Consider the following 22226-nt stretch of genomic DNA (forward strand, 5'->3'; position numbering starts at 1 on the left):
TATGATTTGTTGAGGGGATTACACATCTGGTTCACTAATACCCTTTAGAGAAGGAAACTGCCATCTTTACCTGGTCTGGCCTATGTGTGTGGTTGACTCTTAAACTGCCTTTTGGTCAATTATAATACATGTTGACCTAACCACTGACACACTTATCCCTGAATGGATAAATAAAATCCTGTCCCTAAGAACATTCTCCAATAATTTCCCTCCCACTGTAAAGCTTATTGGCCACTAATTCCCTGGATTATCCCTGTTGCCCTTCTCAACAAAGCAACAACCTTGGCTATTCTCTATTCTTCCATGACCTTGCCTGTGGCTGAAGACGATATGAAGATCTGTCAAGATCCCAGCGATCACCTATCATTGCCTCCTTCAGTATTCTGGGGTAGCTTCTATTAGGCCCTTAGAATTTATCTATCTTAATGTTTTTCAAGACACCCAACAGATCCTCCTCCTTAACATCAACAAACCTTTCTCTAAATTTACCATTATCTATGTCTTTTTCCTCAGTGAAACACCTCATTAAACACCTCAAATCATTTCCTCTGACTCCTCACAAAAATTATTTCTTTTTTTCTTTGAGTGGACCTACCCTTTTCTAAGTTACTCTCTTGCTCCTATTATAATGTATAAAATGCTGTGGTATTTTCCTTAATCGTATTTGCCAAGGACATTTTATGGCCCCTTCCAGTCCGTCTAGTTTCTTTTTCATTTCTCTTGTGCTTCCTTCAGAATCCCCAAGGGCCTTGTTAGCTTTTTATTTCCTAAACCTTACATATTCATCTTTTTACTTCTTAACTAAACTTACAACATCTCACATCATCCAAGATTCCCAAACTTGCCATCCATATCTTTTATCCTCACAGAAACATGCTGGTCCTGAATGCTGATCCACTGGGCTTTCAGAAGACTCTCATATGTCAGATGTGGATTTACCTTCAAATAGCTGCCTCCAATCCAATTTTTCTAGATCCTGCCTAACACCATTCTCATTAGCCTTCCCCCAGTTTAGTACTTCCACCCAATAACCAGCCTTTTTCTTTTTCATAATTATCTTGAAGCTTATGGAATTCTGATCACTGTTCCCAAAATTCTCCCCCACTGGAACTTTGATCACCTAACCAGGGTCATTCCCCAATTCATGACCTAATATGGCCCCTTCCCTAGCTGGACTATCCACATATTGTTTCAAAACTCCCTCCTGGATGCACCTAACAAATTCTGCCTATCCAAGCCTCTGATACGAAAGGGGTTCCGGTGAATACTGGGGACATGAAAAGTCATCCAGTGCCACAACCCCGTTGTTTTTACATCTTTCCATGATCTGCTTACAGATCTGTTCCTCTAATTCCTGCTGATAATTGGGAAGCCTATAATAGAACCCCATCATAGTGATTGCACCTTTCTTATTGCTAAGTTCTATCCATATTGCTTTGCTGGATGACTCCTCCAAGATGCCATCTCTTGAGTACAGCTATGACATTCTCCTTAATCGTAATGCAACTCCTCCACTCCTTTAACATCTTTCTCTATCACACCTGAAATACCTAAACCCTGAACTCTCTGAACAGGCACCTCTGAACACAGCATCAGTCTTGGGAGACTGGACAATTGCAAATGTGACACTGTTGTTTAAGAAAGGGGGGGAGGGATAATCCAGGGAACTAGAGATCTGTCAGCTCAATGTCAATAGTAGAAAACCTGAAGGAGGAGAAAGTGAGGACTGCAGATACGGGAGATCAGCGTCAAGAGTGTGGTGCTGGAAAAGCACAACAGGTCAGGCAGCATCTGAGGAGCAGGAGAATCAATGTTTCAGGCATAAGCCCTGAATGAAGGAGGCCATAATACAGAAAAAGATAAATATACACTTAGAGAAAAATACATTCATACTAGACTTTCAACTTGGCTTTGTCAAGGGTAGATCATGTCTGACAAATTTAATTAAATTATTTGATGAGGTGACACAGGGAGTGAATGAGGGCAGTGTTATGGATGTTGTATATTTGGACTTTCAGAAAGCACTTGATATGATGCCACGTGGCAGGGTTGGTTTGCACATTAGAAATGTTTGCGATTGATAGGTCCTTGGCAGCACAGATCAGAAGTTGGCTAGAACATTGGAAACAAAAGGTGGGTATAGATGAGCATTTCTCAGATTGGAGATAGCTGAAAGTGATGTTACATGGGGTATGTGTTGCGATCCTTGCTTTCTTTGCTTTATATAAATGATCAGTGTTGAAGGCAAAATCTGTAAATTTGCCTATGATACTAAGCTAGGAAGAAACGTGAAGTGTGACTTCAAGGGACTTTGATAAGTTGGCCAAATGGGTAGACACCCGGCACATTAATTTCATTTCAGAGAAATGTGAAATAATGCAGTTTAGTAGAAGAAACACAGACAATTCAGGCTTAATGGTATAACTTTGAGGGGAATATCAGAGCAGAGGGACCTTTGAATTCAAATGGATAATTCTCTGAAGGTGGCTAGGCAAGTTGAAACTATTGTTTAGAAGGCTTCTTGGATCGTTGAGTTTATAAAAGCAAGGAGTGATGTTGAACTGAACAAACCATTGGTCAGACTATATTAAGGAGAGATTTTAAAGGCCTGGAGAGTGCAAAGGAAACTTACTAGAATGGTGGCAGGCATGAGGGATTTTAGACACACCGAAAGATGATCAAATTGGGCTCATTCTCCTTGGAGCGGAAAAAATTAAAAGCTGACCTTACTGAGATGTAATTATGAACAGTTTTAAGAGGGGTAAAGAAAGTTTTCAGTTTCCATTTCTTGGTATTTCACTAACTAGGAATCACTATTTCAAGATTGTCAGCAACAGAGCTCAGAGTGCGATGAGGAGAAGCCTTTTTTACTCAGAGAGTTGTGAGGATTTGGAATGGGGTGCCTAGGAGAGTGTGGAAGCAGATTCCACGGAACGTTTCTTAGAAAAGCTGAATATATATTTGAAAGTGATTAATTTCAAGGGCTACCGAGAATAAGGCTGGAGAATGGAACTAGCTGGATACCTCTTTCAAGAACTAGTACAGACACCATGGGCTGATTGGCATTCCTCTGTTCGATAAAATTCTGAGTCTAACTGCCTTCCTAACAGCACTGAGAGTGTACCTGCATCACATAGATTGCAGTAACTTCAGAAAACCACTCATCACTACCTTCTCAAGGGTCATTAGGAATATGGGACGAATGTTGGCCCAATTAATAATGGCCATCCACCATGTCGGAACAATTGAAAAAAAATCCATGGCACCTTATAAGCTGCTGTTTGTTAATTTTGAATGACTATTTTTGTGAGGATTCATTGAAACTCTTCTCATTCACTTAGATAGATTTGAAGCAGTGTCCATTCTTAAACTTTGGACCACTGCATTTCAAGCATCCAAACATGGAGAGAAACTAGAGGGCAAACCATCTTGAGTTATTCCTACTTCTAAGGCCAGCTCAAGTGCAACAGCATGGATCTTCAGACAGTCAGTTTGAAGAATCATTACTGAGACATGCAGGGCCTAATACATGAAATGAATTAGATTATTCAATTAATTGTCAAATCATTTCAAAACAAAAGTAAAATAATGAGAGAGAAAAAAAAATGATGGGATTTCTGAAATCTCTAAACTAAACATTTCTCAATTTTCAATGCCCAGAGATGCTACTCAGTCATGATTAAGACTTACTGTATCATTTAAAAATTCATTTCAGCATTAATGCTGACACACCCTAACTTATTCTTCATTGTTTGTAAATCTCACAGCTTCGTGGTCTGAGCTGATATCTCATTCTGATTTTATTGGTGTGGTGCAGGTTTTAGGTAGCCTCTGGAGGATCAGGGAAAACAACAGCAACATCAGGAGTTCTGTGTTTTGACTGCACAGTGTACAGACTCTGGAAGTGACTGCATAATTTGTTGCATAATAACAGTGAACTCTGTTCATCCAATCTTTATTCTCAGCCCAAAATCTGGCCATTCAAACGGAGTGAGCAGAAAGAAATTACCACTGTAATTGAAAATGCCCATGCTGCACATATAAGAATGCCATACAAATGATAAATCCACTTGCCATTTTCTAATTTTATTTCTGCCATCTGCTAACAGCACATAAACATTTGGGCTGGTTGTTGGTTTGGACAAGCTGCGAACGAAGTATTCCATTTCATACCAAATCGTAAGGGAAAAGGAAACAACTGTGATTGTTGACCAGTCAGTTACCCATTGACTGAAGTGCCAGGAGTATGATCAAAATGCAGATGGTTGTTCATTATTTCAAGCTGTGGCTTTGCAGCTCAGTGGAATATGATTAACTTGAAAATGCAGCAAATAAGGTCACACAGCAATCACTTTCTAACAGCTGATTTGAAGTGACAACTATGGTCATTTTGGCAGAGGATGCACAGTTTTTGATGCTGTTTGCCAGGCATTTTCTGAGAAGTTGGTTTTGCAGCAACAGTTCATTATTTTCAAATAGTTTGTGAATAATTGCATAGAAATTTATCAAACACTATGAAAGCATTGACAATTTTCTGCACGATCATTTGGCTTTGGGTGCATTTGCCGAGACAAAATAATTACTGTTAGATCAGTTGGTCAGTGTATGAAGTGTGATGGGCAAAGGAACAGATTTTTCTGGGCAGACTGCAAGGATCAGAGATAAGAGCAAAAAAAAGTGCTGCAAAAGCCCAGTATCTTTGCCGATGATACAAAGTTAGGTAGACAGGCAGGTAGTACTGAGGAAGTGGGGAGGCTACAGAAGGATCTAGACAGGTTGGGAGAGTGGTCCAGGAAATGGCTGATGGAATTTAACGTGAGCAAGTGCGAGGTCTTGCACTTTGGCAAAAAGAATATAGGAATGGACTACTTTCTAAATGGTGAGAAACTTAATAAAGCCAAAGCACAAAGGGATCTGGGAGTGCTAGTCGAGGATTCTCTAAAGGTAAACATGCAGGTTGAGTCTGTGATTAAGAAAGCGAATGCAATGTTGTCTCTTATCTCAAGAGGGTTGGAATATAAAAGCAGAGATGTACTACTAAGACTTTATAAAGCTCTGGTTAGGCCCCATTTGGAGTACTGTGTCCAGTTTTGGTCCCCACACCTCAGGAAGGACATACTGGCACTGGAACGTGTCCAGCGGAGATTCACACGGATGATCCCTGGAATGACAGGTCTAGCATATGAGGAACGGCTGAGGATACTGGGATTGTATTTGTTGGAGTTTAGAAGATTAAGGGGAGATCTAATAGAGACGTACAAAATAATACATGGCTTTGAAAAGGTGGATGCTAGAAAATTGTTTCTGTTAGGCGAGGAGACTAGGACCCGTGGACACAGCCTTAGAATTAGAGGGGGTCATTTCAGAACGGAAATGCGGAGACATTTCTTCAGCCAGAGAGTGGTGGGCCTGTGGAATTCATTGCCACGGAGTGCAGTGGAAGCCGGGACGCTAAATGTCTTCAAGGCCGAGATTGATAGGTTCTTGTTGTCTAGAGGAATTAAGGGCTACGGGGAGAACGCTGGCAAGTGGAGCTGAAATGCGCATCAGCCATGATTGAATGGCGGAGTGGACTCGATGGGCCGAATGGCCTTACTTCCACTCCTATGTCTTATGGTCTTATCTATGGAGAGAAATAGTTATTGTTTCAGGGTCAATGAACTTTCATCAACGTGTTTCTGATGGGAGGTCCTGAAACTATCTGGGACATTATCTGTGTTTCTGTCTCAACAGGTGCTGCCTGACCTTCTGAGCTTTTCCAGCTTTCATTTTCCTTCTGTCAGATTTCCAGCATCTGCAACATTTTCCTTTTGCAAGAATCAGAGGATCATAACCAGCTCTTCATTTTTGAGAGGCTTACAGATTGCATGGTATTTAGAAAGGAAATTTCGGTGATGTTATGTTCCCTTTCCTCATGAGTTTAATATCATTCACAGGCTCCGGTTCAATCCAGTTTCATCAGCAGAACTTCTTCGTCACAGCCAGTTGATTCGCTGACTGCATCAAACCCATCCCCCTCGGTGTCGTTATGGCCTCAGTCTAATTCCAAACCCCAAGGAGAAGAAAAACGACCTCTCTCCAAGTCTACCTCCGTGGTGTCGTCATGGCAGCCATGGACTCCTGTGCCAGGTACTGGTGAGCCACTTATGTCTCCAGTAGAGGAGGTGGGCAGGAATGAGAGTGCCCTGAAAACACCACCTGAAGTACCCAAACCACAGCTGTCAATGAAGGAAGATGTGAATGGTCAGGGGAAGCGCCGCAGACACAGGTCACAGCCAGCACCCAAAAAGGAGCATCAGTTCCAGTACAACGTTGATGATGACGGCATCCGAACAACAGATGTTTAATAACAGTAAACTTGTCTTTTCCCATTGTTCATTCTGTCTAGGATTAGTGACTCAAATAGTTTTCGTTTTGGATAAAAGTGCCTGCTTGTAAACAGCTTAGCTTGCCAGTGTCCTTGCTGAAGCTTCATTACCGAGTAAAGTCAGGAAACAATATTGGAGACTAAAGGCTCAAGAAAGCAGCTATGTCATGTTTTTGTATGGCTGCTCTTTACATTTCCATTCCTACTCGATTCAACAGGATAACAGCATGGCCGAGTTCTGGCAACTGAAATGCAAGCCACCCAAGGGCCCAGTATGACCTAGCACAGCCAATGGGTCTCTGTGATACACTGATGATGAGGAATGTATTAAAATTGAAGCAATTTTTACGTTCCTGAGGTGTAGCTAAGCCCTTTGTGCACGTTTGTCACTGAAACACTGTGGAAAACACAGAAGCACAGACAAGTGCTGCAACATTCTAGCCATTGAGGGAAAAGGATTTTGGATTCTGCATTCCTTAATTGTGTCAATTAACTGTGTTATTTGCAATTCTTAAATCTCTGTTGCCGCCTTTCTGCAAATGGACGTGGGTCAGTTTCTCAAGGAAGAAGTGCATCAAGAAAAAAAGTTGTTCCAGTCCCAGAATCATCATGTCCTATACCTGCTTTTTCCTTCCTCAGGCAAGGCATTGAACAAACATTTATTTTGTCTCAGTGTTCCCTGCACTGTTTTCCGTTTGTTCCTCTGGAAGCATTTCTAAACAACTAATTAGTGGGGCCTTGCGCTCCCACTGTTCTGTATATATTATTAAGGTTCAGGCAGAGTCCATCATGACATTGCAATTGAAAACAGCTCCATATTTTGCGACTCAGTTCTATAACCTCTCCAAGGTAGAGAGCCCAGCCAGTGAAAAATTGCAATGACGCACGATCAATTAGGAGGATTATACTTGATCCCATTCTCAACTAATTTGTACTCTTTGGCACAAGTTTGTTTGCATAGGAAAGATCAAGTAGGAAAATAAGAGAGCCAGAATTATCTCTTTGTTGTTTAGACAGCCTTTACTGCCTTTGAGGAAGATAGCATGGATGTCAAGAGAGGTTACGGTGGTGAAAATTACAAAACAAAGTTTGACAGTAAATTATATTCAGGAAGAGGAAACAGTTTGTCCAGATTCACATTGCTGGGATACACTCATGTGAGGAATGTCAAATATGGCTTGGATCTTGTGTTGCCCCAGAGAATAACTATCCTGCCAATGATCTGTGCTGAGATTTGCACATCAACAGTCCTCAGCAGGATGAGGCACTGTTAAATTACTAACTTTGGACCTCAGCAAAGAGTTTTCAGGAAAAGAGGGAAGAGAATCAGATTTGAAAAAGGAAATAAAAGTAAACATTGTGTTGATCGATGGTTCACTTTATGCAGAGATGACAGAATGCTGGTTTCATGCTGATCTTTTAGTTTCATAGAATAAAGAACTTTGCAGTACAGAAGGACACCATTTAATTGTGTCTATACTGGCTTCCAAAAGCTAATCCCAGCTATCTCATCCCATTTTCCAGTCTTAACTCCATAGCTCTCGAAGTTCATCTCTTTGAAATACATCCAGTTCGCTCTTGAACTTTCTATGGATCCGCTTCCACCATTCTCCCAGGAGCATATTCCAAGTCCTAATAAATCTCTGAATCAAAAAACTTCTCATCTCACTCCTAGCTCTCCTGCTGACAGTCTTGAAATTGTGACCTCTCGTTACTGACATACCAAATAGTGGAAACAGAATATCCTTCTTTACCCAATTAAAATTGTTTATCATTTTGAATATCTCAATGAGGTCACCTCTTAATCTTTTGTACTACAAGGAGAATAAGCTCATTATTCTCTAACCTTTCTTTGTATCAAAAATCCTTCATTTCTGGTGTCATTCTAGTAAATCTCCTTTATACTCCCACCAGGGCTTTAACATCCTTCCTTAAATAAGGTGCCCAGAACTAAACATAATGCTTCAAATGTCGTCTGAGCAATAATTTGGAGAAGTGTAACATCAGTTCTTTGCATTTATACTCTGACTTTATTTATAAATCCAAGGTGCCTATCAGCCTTCAAAACAACTGTTTCAAGTTTCCTGGCTACCTACAGAGAATCATGCAAATTAATTCTGCTTCCAGTTCCCCAGTTTTGTTCACTACACTCCATGCATTTACATATATGGAATTTAACTTTTCCTTTATCTCTTTCTTGCCCATTGGAACACGACCATTTCATTGTTTTTTTTCATTTATTAGAAAAGATTTTATACATATACATTGTCACTCGACACAGTTTTTACAAATGTAGAAAAAACAAACACATGGTGTTTGTTACTTAAAGAAAACTATTTGTATACACTTGAGGTACCAGGAGGGCCCGATAACTGAACAGACCCCCCATTTATCTTTGGCAGAAAGACCTCAGACAATGGTCTTTGCCTACTTTGCCTTGGTGGCAGCTGCCCCAAGCTTTAGTGTAACCCTCAGCAGGTAGTCCTGGATCGTGGAATGTGCCAGTCTGCAACAATTGGACAACATCACCTCCTTACGCTGGAAGATCAGCAGGTTTCGAGCAGACTAAAGCGTGTCTTTCACTGAGTTGATGGTCCTCCAGGCACAGTTGATGTTTTTCTCGATGTGCACCCTGGGGGACAGACCGTAGAGGAGAGTCTGTGTTATGGAGCTACTTGACAAAATCCACTGAAATGTGCAAACGAGTCGCCCAAGGGTGTCATCGAACATGAGTCCCTGATGCTGGAAGGCAGCAGTGCTAACCACTGAGCCACCGTGTTTCTATACAATCATTTACCAATTCAAATTCTGAATCAAAACATTTACAGACATTTTATTTTTCTTTATTGAGAATTATGCAAGCTGCATGTGTCAAGTAACTGTCCTCCAATTCAAAGACACAAATGTCTGAAAATACCATTCACCAAAAGTTGTTACTTCTAATTACACTGTAGGGTACTCTCAGGCTCAGCATAGAGTTTCTTTTTACCATAAGGTGAATGTAGGGATTTGGCATTAAAAAGTGGGGACATAAATACACAAACTAGAGTGGAGTGAAAAAAGAGGTGCCTTTTTTTGTGGTGACGGATTGAGAGATGCTCTGATGATTGATCAAAGAGCTGATACATAGAGGAGTACACACGTAGACATATGGTGGTCTGCATTTTGATTTTCCATAGCCCGGAGCAAAAATGTATTGGATTTTCAAATCCAGTCCCCAGGAATTGTTCACAGGTGGTGGTGGTCAGGGTGGGGTGGGGTGGAAGAGTTCAGCTTAGTTTTTAAACTTGACCACTGTCTGGTGACCCATCCCTAAAAGAACCCCACACATAGACATGAGGTGAATTACATTACAATACTACCCAGGATAAGCAGCTATGACTTTCGCTGCAAGTTTACTCTGAATGCACACTTAGCTAAGGTGACACCATTGCATCAATCAACAACCTTAGACAAGGAAGGACAAATGGCTGAAGAAAATGGGAATGACTGTACTTCTGTGAACTGTAGAACCTTAAAGTATAGAAGGAGGTTATTTTGTTGAGTCTGCATGCCCACTTCCCTCTTAACCTCACTTTGTTTTCCCTCACAGCTCAACACAGTAATCCTATTCAAGTATGTTTCCAATTGCCTTTTGCAAGCTCCTGTGAATTTGCTTCAGAGGTTCTGTTTAAGTTCTGAACACCTCTGTTCCTCAGTGTGAAGAAATTTCTCCTCATTTCCTCTAAGCATGTTATATTTCTCTGTGAATTCACTCTTGACAAATTCCTGTGGGGAGCTCATGATTTCTGCATCTTTTCTACATAGAAAGAAATATAGGTTCTATGTTTACTGGGGCTTTCTGTTGCTGTGGGCAGAGCTGGTGATAAACCATAAACCCTTGTGAACATCTGCATTTTGATTGTGGAACATCTGGGATCTGTAGCTTTGAGCTTTTCCGTTCCCATCAGTTTGTCTGAACAAATATTTTCAAGGAGGAGCACAAGGTGGGGGAGGTGTGCTCAAACCCAAACAGTCACAAACTACCACTTCTCAACTTGCTGATTTCAGCCAAAATTAAATGCCTCAATGTGTGAAAATGTCATTTAAGACTGGGGATAGTGAAGGTTACATCAATGGGATTCCCCAACGATTGGCCAATTAGAACATTTACAGTTCACTTAATTCAATTTACTGTTCAATTGGATACTTGCAATTTAAGTCATAGAGTCATAGAGATGTACAGCATGGAAACAGCCCCTTCGATTCAGGTCAACCAGATATCCTAAATAAATCTAGTCCCACTTGCCAACATTTGGCCCATTGCCCTTTAAAACCCTTCCTATTCATATACCCGTCCAGATGCCTTTTAAATGTTGTAATTGTACCAACCTCCACCTCTTCCTCAGACAGCTCATTCCATATACACACCACCCTCTGTGTAAAACAGTTGCCCCTTAGGTCCCCTCTCATCTTTATGTTCATAAACTATTTCAATTCTGCAGTAAGTACTCCTGCAAAATGCATTGCTGATCAATGAGCAACTCCCACCTGGGGAACACTGCATTTGCTACCCCTTTGTTATAGGAATGGCCACAGTCCTAATTCATGCAGTCTCTGCAGTTGTACCAATGAAATGGTTGTTGCAGAACATTGTGATTCCATTTTTCTCTTTAGATTTGAGAAATCAGGGATTGTTTTGACTTGGCAATGGTGTTAAAACAGAGTTGGCAAATTGACAGCCTGCATTACTTCTCTATCCCTCATTGAAGTATTTGAAATAAAAATAGGGACAATAGGATAATAAACAATCAACTCACCAAGACCAATTTCATTTGAGAGTCAAGTCAAAATTCACCCACCCTCCTTTAAAAAAGGGTGAAGGCAAATCCAATCCACCATCACTGATTTATCCAAGGTTAAACATTCAAAAATAAGATAAGATACATTTTTCTCTATTTTAACACCCAAACACTAAAATAGAGATGCACCAACGTGCCCAGCTGAGATCTTAACATCTTAACATGCTTTCTGTGAGTAGATCTGATAGATTTGATTTGACTGTCAGGACTCGAAATTCCAACCTCAGGAATGTAAAGCAGGTTATAAAGGGTAGTGGCACTCCCTATCTATCCTGACCAGGAAGAAAGAATGAAATCTGAACATGCAAATGCAGGAATTTGTGCAGGATGAGAGAATGTGCAGACTGCTGACACTTTGCTCCTTTCATGTCTAGGCCGCTGAACATTTCTTTCATTTCTCACTTGACCAAGTGTTGCTTGGTGTCAGTGATTCTGAGCCAGATTATCTGCTTACAGATAAATCTACACAAGCTGAAAGACTTGTGGTTATTAATTCTCCCTTCATTCTTCGGGTATGACCCAAGAACTACAGGAAAGTAGCTAATTTGAGTGTGCCTGCTTTCTGGGCAGGTCAGGGTAACAGACAGTTACTTTTCTCAAAGTTTTACAATGAATGGAAAAGAAAATATGATTTCAAGAATAAAACTACATCTCTCAAATTACCATAGCTATCCTGAAGTCATAGTTACTAAAATAATGAAATGGCAAGTTGGCCACGTATATCTTCAGTTGTTATGAACATGAAATTCAGAGCACGCTTACTTTCAGTGTTGTGATTTTAGCAAGTCATGCATATTTAATTTCTGTTGTGTTCAACAGACAAAAGACCAAACGGAGCAATACCTGTTTTTACTTCATAACTTAAAGCTGAGAAGCCTTCCAGCTTTTAGATTTTACAAGTCATTTTATTCAAACATGACATCTGATTCAAAAAATCCCAGTGGTTTCTTGGTTCCAGTTGGACAGGAATAAATGGTTCGAAGGTCTCAGTAACATGAGTAGAAATATGCAAACCCATCAACTCGCTGGTTCACTATTGAAGGGACTTTTCTGCTTTTCCAGTAGCTGTGCCATTTCTGTCATAACTCATCTTTAACAACTTAGGCTGTGACTATGAGTAAGTTGTCTTCTGAGAATGCCACAAGTCCAACAAAACCAGTGTGTCTCTGCAAGATTATGATAGCACCAATATTGGAATCAAGCGACCAAGTGTGTGATCATGCACATGATCTGGTAAGCAATATTTGTGCATCATTCTATTCACAAACTAAACATTGGTTGCTTAGGCCCAATGAAAGATGTAATATATCAATTGGACTGCAACTCATTGAAATTCATTGCTCCCTGGACCCAATCCTATGTGCAAGAACTATGCACAGCAAAAGTACAGACTTGAAAGAACAGGCAGACAGCATGTGCCTCAGACCTGCTCAAGGACAGTCTGGCCATGATGCTTAGTCAATAACTCTTGATAATTTAGCCAAAGCAAGTAATGCAGATGGACTTTTAGGGGCAATGAATAAAGCTCATGAAAGTGGTATTTCTAAAAGAATATGGTTAATATCGTGAAATGTGTTCAATACTGTCCCTCAAAACATTGCAAAGATTACCATTTTGGAATCAAGCAACCAAGTGTGTGATCATGCACATGATCTGGTAAGCAATTATTGTTACTAGAGAAAATCTTCAATTTACCTTTTGCCAAACGAAAAAAAAGGATTTTTGCATGCAAGTTAAGGTTGCCTTCATGAGGCCAAAAAATAAAGCATTCAAACTGATTTATCCCATTTTTTGGGATGTACTACACTGTGAATTTAAAACGGATATACTGAAAGGTGAAGACCAGTGAGCATTGTTTTAAACCCATTTCTTTTATGATACATTGTTTTGGTGAATTCTGTGGTTATCCTCCCATTCCCAGCCTGATTCTGTATCTAGCTTTAGTTGGTTAACATCACCACAACAATGTTTTCTGGATCTCTGTCCGTGACCCCATGTTTGCATAGATCTATATTAATTATTTCAGTTCTTCTCTGATTGTTGTTCAATGTATCATTTCAGAAACATTTAAAAAATTGGAGAAAAAGTGTGACTGTAACCATTTGTACACGCTTATTTGATGTTTTGTGCTCAGACACCAATAAAACACATTCGCATTTTCTTTAACTGATGGATTATCCTAATCCAATATGGGAGGTAGGATGGGAAACATCTGGGTCATTAGGAAAGTTTTATTTCTTGCCAATCACTGGAATTCAGTGGTGACTGACAATAACTAATTGTTACTGTAATTTTGACAAATTTCATTCCGAATGAATGCAAAGATCAGTAAACGTTTGTTGAACTTTTGTTGCATTAAACTACTTCAAAATCTTTTTTTTTGGAGGAATGATCTGAAATACTTTTCATCTTCAAAACTGGTCTTGCAATGATTGATCTTTCAAAACCGTCTTTGCAATGAAGCGTGTGTTTGCACGTTTGTGTGTGAGTTGTGATTCAGACATCCACCACTTATTTCATTTTCAACCAAACGTAAGCTAAGGGAACGTTTCACCGAGCATCTCAGCCAAGCCCGCAGGGGCCGACCTGACCTCCCAGTCACTGCCCATTTTAATTCACCTTCCCACTGCCTTTCGGACATGACCATCCTTGGCATCCTCCATTGCCACAACTAATCCCAAACCAAAATTGGAGGAACAACTTCTCATCTTCCGCTTGGGCAGCCTATAGCCAGGTGGACTCCACATTGAGTTCTCCAATCTCAAATAATCTCCCTTCTCATCACCTGGCTCCCTTCCCAGCCCCTCCCCCTCCTTTTCATTCCTCTCATTGACCCTTCCTTCTAGCCACCAACCAGATTCATTTCTCCCATTGATCAACCAGGTCATACCCTCTGCCTGTGTTCACCTATCCCCACCTTACGACCTTGCTCCCCCACACCCTCTTTATCTGCAGCTCCCCTTACACCCAGTAAGGGGAGTAATCCCAGTCTGGAAGAAGGATTACACCCAAAATGTTGACTTCTCCATCTCCTGATGCTTGCTGTTCTTCCAGCCTCCTGCCTGTCTATCCTTTGAAGAGGATTTGACCAAACAACACAGTAGCAGATGTGAAGGAGAAAAGGAAAATGTGCATATATGTAGCTTATTTCACAACCTCAGGATCTTCCCCAGCTTTTCACAAAGTGGTTTTGAAGCGTAGGCACTATGGTAATAAAGAAATGCATCAGTTACCACAAACAACAATGTGGTAATGACCAAAGAAGCAATTTTTATTTTGGTTTGTGGTGGAATAATTATTTTGCAAGATTTGGAAGGAACATCCTTTGCATTCCTTTGAAAGAGTGCCATGGAATCTGTGGGGTGAGAGGAAGCCTTGATAAAACATCACTTCCAAAAGACAACACAGCTCTGTGCAAGTCTCTGGGCTAACATATGAACCCTCAGCCTTCAGAGGTCAAAGTGATACTTGCTCAGCTGTGGCTGACTCGTGATAATTTCAAAGCAGTAATCCAGAACCAGAGGGATTCAACTAAATTCCATGTCACCATTCCCAGGCAGAACAATTGGATTTGCTGAGGACCACTTGTCACTGGAGGAGTGATGCTGCCTTCATTGCCACAAAACAATCACCATTTTTACCAAGATGTGGAGGTGCCAATTGTGGACTGGGGTGAACAAAATTAAAACTCACCTAATACCAGGTTACAGTCCAACAGGTTTATTTGGAACTACAAGCTTTCGGCGTGCTGCTGCTTTGTTAGCTAGCTACCTGACGAAGGAGCTGCACTCCGAAAGCTTGAACTTGCAAATAAACCTGTTAGACTATAGCCTGGTGTTGTGTCATTTTTATCAATGCAGTCTTGTTTATAAAAAAAATTCCAATGTGCAGTCATGATAAGAAATGCAGAATTAACTTGTTGGCTTGCTACTCAGCAATTTACACGATCAGACAATGTCAGGATTTATTTCATTGATTGCTCTGCCAAGTTACAGTGTGGGGTTGCTTTGCACTAATGCTGGATCGAAAAGGGTATTCACGTTTAGCAGCAAAGTTTTGCTCTCAAGGTTGGCAATAACAGCAGTCATTGAGACATGGTGCCATCATTCCACTGTGGGGAATAATTGCATACCTAAAATTCTTTGGAAAGCAGAATGCTTCTGAGCTTTCAGGATGGGGCACGTGACTAAGCTTTTCAACTTGCAAAGGGTTGAATGCAGTTATGTTGTGCACATTTTTAGAATGCCAACTAGATAAATCTTGAAAAACATGGTCGTGGAAAAAGATGATGACCATCAGTCATGAGTTGTTGAACACACTGAGAAATGTTTTTGGAAAATGCCTAAAGGCCTTCTGCCATAACTGCCCAGCCCCAATGTCTACAAATGTTTCTGTATCTACAAGCTGCAATTGAGCTGCACTTCCAGAAAAGAACAGAGCTTTTTGAGCAGCAGTGCCCACCCCTACCCCACCACTGAACTTGAAGGTTCAATTTTCAGATGCCACCGAACACAGGTCCACTTCCAGTTTCACACAAATTCTTGCCATTAACTAACTTCACCAATGAAACAAAAAATGAGACACAAACAAAGCAAGAAAGCAAGGAAAATGTCAAATTTTGCTTAACTGAGCCCAGTCCTGTAGATTTGGCACTTCAAAAAGATGTCTGGTGTTTGCATCATTCCTGTCCTGGAAAACTAACACTTTTGGCTTTTTGAGAAATTTCTTTTGAATTGCTGTCAGCATGGTGTCGCAAACTGAGTTAATTGAATACTTTCCAGCAATTCCATTTTAACCACTTCTAGAGCACAAATAGGAAATCGCTACATGAAGGTGGAGGGTAAGCAAAGTTAAAAGATCAACAAGACAAATAGCAATATAAATTTTAAATCTGAAAGGGTCTGTGGCTTTGAGGCACAAAGAATTTAATGTTTCTCTCAAACTATTTTTCCTAAAATATTTTGACTGCTAATAAAGGGTCAGACGAGGTTTTGAAAGTACCAGAGCAGCCTTGAAAAGGCTTTTGCCATGTCTTGTATTTTTCAGCATCTCATGCACGAGACACATGTTTCCCTGAATATTATGAAAGCAACACCTTGCTTTTACATAATGCCTTCAGCTGACTAAAATGTCCCAAGGTGTTCAACAGCAGCATCAGCAAACAAGATTTGTGTCTGTGGTGTTGGGAAATGTGATCACAGGTTTGGTCAGGGAGTTAAGTTTAAGTTTTAAGCTTAAAGGAGGAAAGAGAGAGAGGGTGGGGTTGAGGGAAGGAATTGAGAATTTACAGCTAGGGAACCAATGCAAGAACAAAAGCAGTCTTTCTGCACCAGCTTTTCTGATCATGTGCACATGCCTGAATTGCTGCTGCTAATATGGATTACAAATTCATTAGAATGGCCTATACCCATTCATCCATTCCAAAAGATCCCAAAACCTTTCAGTATTCCATTTTCCCCTCACAACCACCCCCCCCTCCCCCACCCCCCGCTGCTTGCCAACAAGTCTTTCAACCCATGCATCCTTTGAGGTTACAGCAGGGTTTGAGATGACCTGCTCAAATCTCCATCCCAAGTGCAGCAATATTTTAAACTTGTACCCTCTGGGTTACAGAGCCCCAAAGATTGCTTCATCTGAACGTGTGTAGGGAGAAGATAGCCTTCAGGAGACCAGGCAGCATGTTGGGTACCAGTTTAGGAGGACAGGGATGAGGCATTGGGTGAGAAATATTAGTGTTTGAGTGGCATTCCCACTTGCCCCATCCCTTTGCTGCATCAACCCCCGCTTGGGCCAGGCACATCACTGACATCATTCTGCTGCAAGTCACCTTTGTGGAAATTTGTAATGAGTTGGAAAGCAATGGATAAGACATCTGTCATGCGGGTTAAGGTGACAGATATTGGTATTTTAAGGCATTGCAGCTGTGCACACTGACTGCAAGGATTCATTTGGGAAACTTGCTTGAAGTTCAATGGTCTTAAAGTTTCTCTGGGCGGCGGGTGTCTTTGTACCCTGGCCAAAGTATACTAAACATTGGGAATAGGAGCCTTGTTTCAGTAATTTCTCCACATAAACTAACCTTTGGTGCTATAGTATCATTTAGCTAAATCTGCATTGCACTTGTTCCAATGACAACAGATTCTTTACAAGGTGCAGTGCCCAAATGTGTACTCAGTACTCCCAAGTACTCTAATCAACACTTGTGCTGCTGTGGCACACGTTCCCCCTCTCCTTCAATCAAGTGTCGAGATGCAAAAGCAACATTTTGTCAGCTGTTCTGATTGGAAATTGGAGAAAGTAAATTCTGAGATAGAGAGAGGCATATATTTGGAATTTTAAAGGAAAACTCAGTAGTAAGTGGGTTAATGGCATATGCAAACATTCAATCACGAGAACCTGAGTTTTCCAAAGAATAAGGACACATTAATAAAATTTGAAAAAAATGAATTTATTGCACTTGGAATTTTTTGCACTTGTCATAATTCCAAACCGTCAAAGACTGAAAGATACAGTTTCTCTTTGTTGTTGACACATGCTTTATGCCAGGAGATAAAGAACATAGAGGTTCTGACAAATGCACCCATCTTTTTGGCAGAAGCTGAGATTTCAAAAACAGGGTGGAATGTCTGAGCAATGTGGGCTATGGCAACATTTGTGACAGATGCCGAAGAGAAACCCATCAAGGTTCATCTCCACATTGGAGGCTCCACTTTTTATACCTTTGAAAACCAACATGGCGAGTTTCTCACCAGGCAGTATTGTCAATTAAAGGAGATTGTCATTTGTTAAATGCCTCATTAACATCACAACTCATGTAATTAATAGTCAACTTTGAATCTAACCAAACACTCCAAACAAGTTAAATGCTGAGAAATTTCATGGAAATCAGTGTAAGTACCTGACAATTTCAGCTCACAGCTGCTGCAAAGGACCTTTGTATTGGACAGCAGACCCACTTCATGAGCATGAGCCGCACACATCCAATGTCCACCGGCATTGTGGTTCAACATATTCAGTTTCATAAACCCTCATGGCAAATCTCCTAATCACTTACAGGACACTGCAACACTTCGATACTGCATCTCTAGCTGCATCGCCAACAATCATTGTAATACTACAGCAAGGAAACTGAGCAATCAGGAACACACACCCAGCTTATGGCTATACCAGGCTACCTCTCTGGATTTGTTGCTGGTTATCATGCACATTCAGTCTCAGCTGACCTGGATGCTCACAGCATCCTTGCCTTGCCATTTTATGTTTTGCCCCTCAGTCAGAGCTGCCAGGTTCCTGTTACTTCTGTCTTGTCCTGCCATTTATTGCAGACATAAAGCCAGGATGTTTATCATAGTTACCAGTCAGGTCTCTATTAAGGGTCACTATAGACTGTGTCCCAGCTCAATAACTCAAGGGCAGTCTTCAGTACCAATCCAGGGGCTTGGACATGGCCAATCAGCCACTGGGGATGGTCGGAGTAAGGATGCTGTCCATAAAAAGGGTAAGGAGCAGATCTTGGGCAGCCTACAACCTGTCTTGACTCTTTTGTTAGATGTTTTCCTCATAAATTGAGAAAAGAATAAGGAGATAATAATGGATGGCATAGCTGTTACTGATGGTGCACGTGATTTGATATCCTGAGTGCGTCGATACCCTGTGCAGAGGACATGCAAAATTAGTGCCATCAGGGATGGTGGAGGGTGTAAAGCAAGTGAGGGAAGATGTTGAATGCAACAGTGAGAGCGGTAGAATGTGAATCTTGGTGGGTATGTACAGTATAAAAGATAGAGTGAGTATGAAGAATCTGACCGGTTATCACACTTAACACTGGCGGAGTAGAGAAGGTCACTGACCTTCTTCCTACAGAGCTAGGCATTCCTCCAGATGACTGAAAGTGCTTTAACTAGAGATGTGGACCAGGTTAAATGATTTGTTCAGGCCTTAACTAGACCATAGACCATAAGACATTGGAGCAGAAATTAGGCCATTCAGCCCATCGAGTCTGTTCCACCATTGAATCATGGCTGAAAGGTTTCTCAGCCCCAATATCCCACTTTCTCCCTGTAACCCATGATCCCCTTAACAATCATGAACCTATGTATCTCCGTCTTAAAATTCCAAATAAATGCCTCTCTCGATCTCAGAATTTACTTTCTCCAATTTCCAATCAGCTGACAAAATGTCTTAAATATACTCAATGATCAGGCCTTCACAACCTTCTGTGGCAGTGAATTCCATAGATTCACCAGTTTCTGGCTGAAGAAGTTTCTCCTTATCTCCGATATTGAAGATGATATTAATAATAACATTAGCAAATTTGCTGATGATACTAAGCTGGGTGGCAGGGTGAAATGTGAGGAGGATGTTAGGAGATTACAGGGTGACCTGGACAAGTTAGGTGAGTGGTCAGATGCATGGCAGGTGCAGTTTAATGTGATAAATGTATGGTTATCCACTTTGGTGGCAAGAACAGGAAGGCAGATTACTACCGAAATGGAATCAATTTAGGTAAAGGGGCCGTACAGAGAGATCTGGGTGTTCTTGTACACCAGTCAATGAAGGTAAGCATGCAGGTACAGCAGGTAGTGAAGAAGGCTAATAGCATGCTGGCCTTCATAACAAGAGGGATTGAGTATAGAAGCAAAGAGGTTCTTCTGCAGCTGTACAGGGCCCTGGTAAGACCACACTTGGAGTATTGTGTGCAGTTCTGGTCTCCAAATTTGAGGAAAGACATTCTGGCTATTGAGGGAGTGCAACGTAGGTTCACGAGGTCTATTCCTGGAATGGCGGGATTACCTTACACTGAAAGACTGGAGCGACTGGGCTTGTATACCCTTGAGTTTAGAAGACTGAGAGGGGATATGATTTAGACAAAAAGATTATTAAAGGATTGGACACTCTGCAGGCAGGAAACATGTTTCCACTGATGGGTGAGTGCCGAACCAGAGGACACAGCTTAAAAATATGGGGTGGACCATTTAGGACAGAGATGAGGAGAAACTTCTTCACCCAGAGAGTGGTGGCTGTGTGGAATGGTCTGCCCCAGAGGACAGTGGAGGTCCAGTCTCTGGATTCATTTAAGAAAGAGTTGGATAGAGCTCTCAAGGATTGTGGAATCAAGGGTTATGGAGATAAGGCAGGAACAGGATACTAATTAAGGATGATCAGCCATGATCATATTGAATGGTGTTGCAGGCTCGAAGGGCAGAATGGCCTACTCCTGCACTTATTGTCTATTGTCTAAAAGGTCTTCCCTTTACTCTAAGGTTGTGCTGTCAGGATCAAGTCTCTCCTTCCAATGGAAACATCTTCCCAACATCCACTCTGTCCAGGTCATTCAGTATTCTGTAAGTTTCTATTGGATCCACTCTCATCCTTCTCAACTCCATCAAGTATAGATTCAGAGATCTCAAACATTCCTCATGTTATGCTTTTCATTCCTGGGACCATTCTCATGAACCTTCTCTGAAAGTGCTTCAGGGCCAATACATCCTTCCTGAGATATGGGGTGCAAAACTGCATACAATCCTCTAAATGTGATCTGACCAGAGCCTTATAGAGCCTCTGAATTCTATCTCTGCTTTTATATTCAAGTCCTCTCAAAGTTAATGCATCATTGCATTTGCCTTCCTAACTCCTGACTCCACCTGTAAGTTTACCTTGAGAGAATCCTGGACACGAACTCCCAAGTCTCTTTGCACTTCAGCTTTCTGAATTTTCTCCCCATTCAGAAAATACTACATTCCTCTATTCTTCCTACCAAACTGCATGACTTCACACTTTCCCACGTTGTATCCCATCTGCTACATCTTTGCCCACTCTCCTAACCTGTCTAAATTCTTCTGCAGCCTCCCTGCCTCCTCAATGCTACCCGTCCCTCTAACTATCTTTGTATCATCTGCAAACCTATCCAGAATGCCCTCAGTTCCTTCATCTAGATAGTTACTGTATATTGCTAGTCCTGGGGAAGGAGGAAATTCATCCTCTGTTTCAGTTCATCCAGCAAGACCTCCAGGACCTTCCCCACAAAGTAAGACAATAATTTCCCCCATCTGTCACATCCAGGGCAAATCTCAGAAAGTGTGAAAGGCAACTCCGGAGTGACAGTGGTTTTCTGGCTGCTCACGGGCTATTAACGATGTTGTTCGTACAAGGAATGCCAGTCAATTCTGAGATATTCACTAAGTGGCAAGTTGTTCTGGGAATGTCATGTTTGGAAGCAGACATGAAAGATGCCCTAGTTGTAAGGTAGGTAATTAATGAGAAACGTTTGGTAAGATACAATGAGAAAATTACTAGGCTTCACATTGGATACTCATCAAAAAAGCTGAACCTAACTCACTTAGCCAAAACTTTTAAAACCTTTTTTAAAAAGTGGCCTTAATTTGTGGAAAGCAATTCTAACAATTTGTTTACGATCTTCTTTCTCAGCCCACACAACACATGGAACATGGGGTGGAATTTCATTGTGGCTTCAGTGATTCATGACTGGTGTGTGTGAGTCAACATTTAGTAACAGTGCAGGTCGCAGTTTCAACAGTCTGGAATGGCTGTGGAACATACCCACATCCTGCAGATATTACCTTCTTGCCCATTCACTCATTCAGGGGTAAAGTTTCACCAAATTGCAGGAACATTACTTGGAAATTTGCATGTCAAGCTAGTTTTTTGTGTGGTTTTTATGAATTCAAGAACAAAACTTTGTGAAAGCAACACTAAAAAGAAAGTAGATAGACCAAAGAACCGTAGGCACTGAAAATTTAAAACAAAGGTAGCCAGAAAGATATGACCTGTCAACAAGAAATTAAAGGAAGTTATTGTTTGACACGGCATTATTCACTGGAACTGAGATGGGAAAGATAAATGAACTGGTTAATTGAGTTGAAATCAATGGATGGAAAATTAAGGACAGCACACACACAATTTCTTGGCTGAATGCATGATCCAACGGGAAACAGAAGCCTCAAAAATTTGCCATATTATCTCCACCTCAAAAATGATTCTCTCACTTCGACTCACTG

The 22226-nt window shown here is 41.1% G+C and overlaps 1 protein-coding gene across 1 annotated transcript in view; it reads left to right on the plus strand.

Annotated features, from left to right (window-relative positions):
* The window catches only part of LOC140459707 (pleckstrin homology domain-containing family A member 2-like), a 115918-nt gene extending 102334 nt beyond the window's left edge, over positions 1 to 13584 (plus strand). The window contains exon 12 of the mRNA XM_072554142.1: positions 5937 to 13584. Within this exon, the coding sequence (XP_072410243.1) occupies positions 5937 to 6347 (411 nt within the window). The 3' untranslated portion in view covers positions 6348 to 13584. The remainder of the gene's footprint in view (positions 1 to 5936) is intronic.
* Positions 13585 to 22226: the final 8642 nt, after the last annotated feature.

This window comes from Chiloscyllium punctatum, chromosome 35 (genome assembly GCF_047496795.1).
Source record: "Chiloscyllium punctatum isolate Juve2018m chromosome 35, sChiPun1.3, whole genome shotgun sequence".
NCBI lineage: Eukaryota > Metazoa > Chordata > Chondrichthyes > Orectolobiformes > Hemiscylliidae > Chiloscyllium > Chiloscyllium punctatum.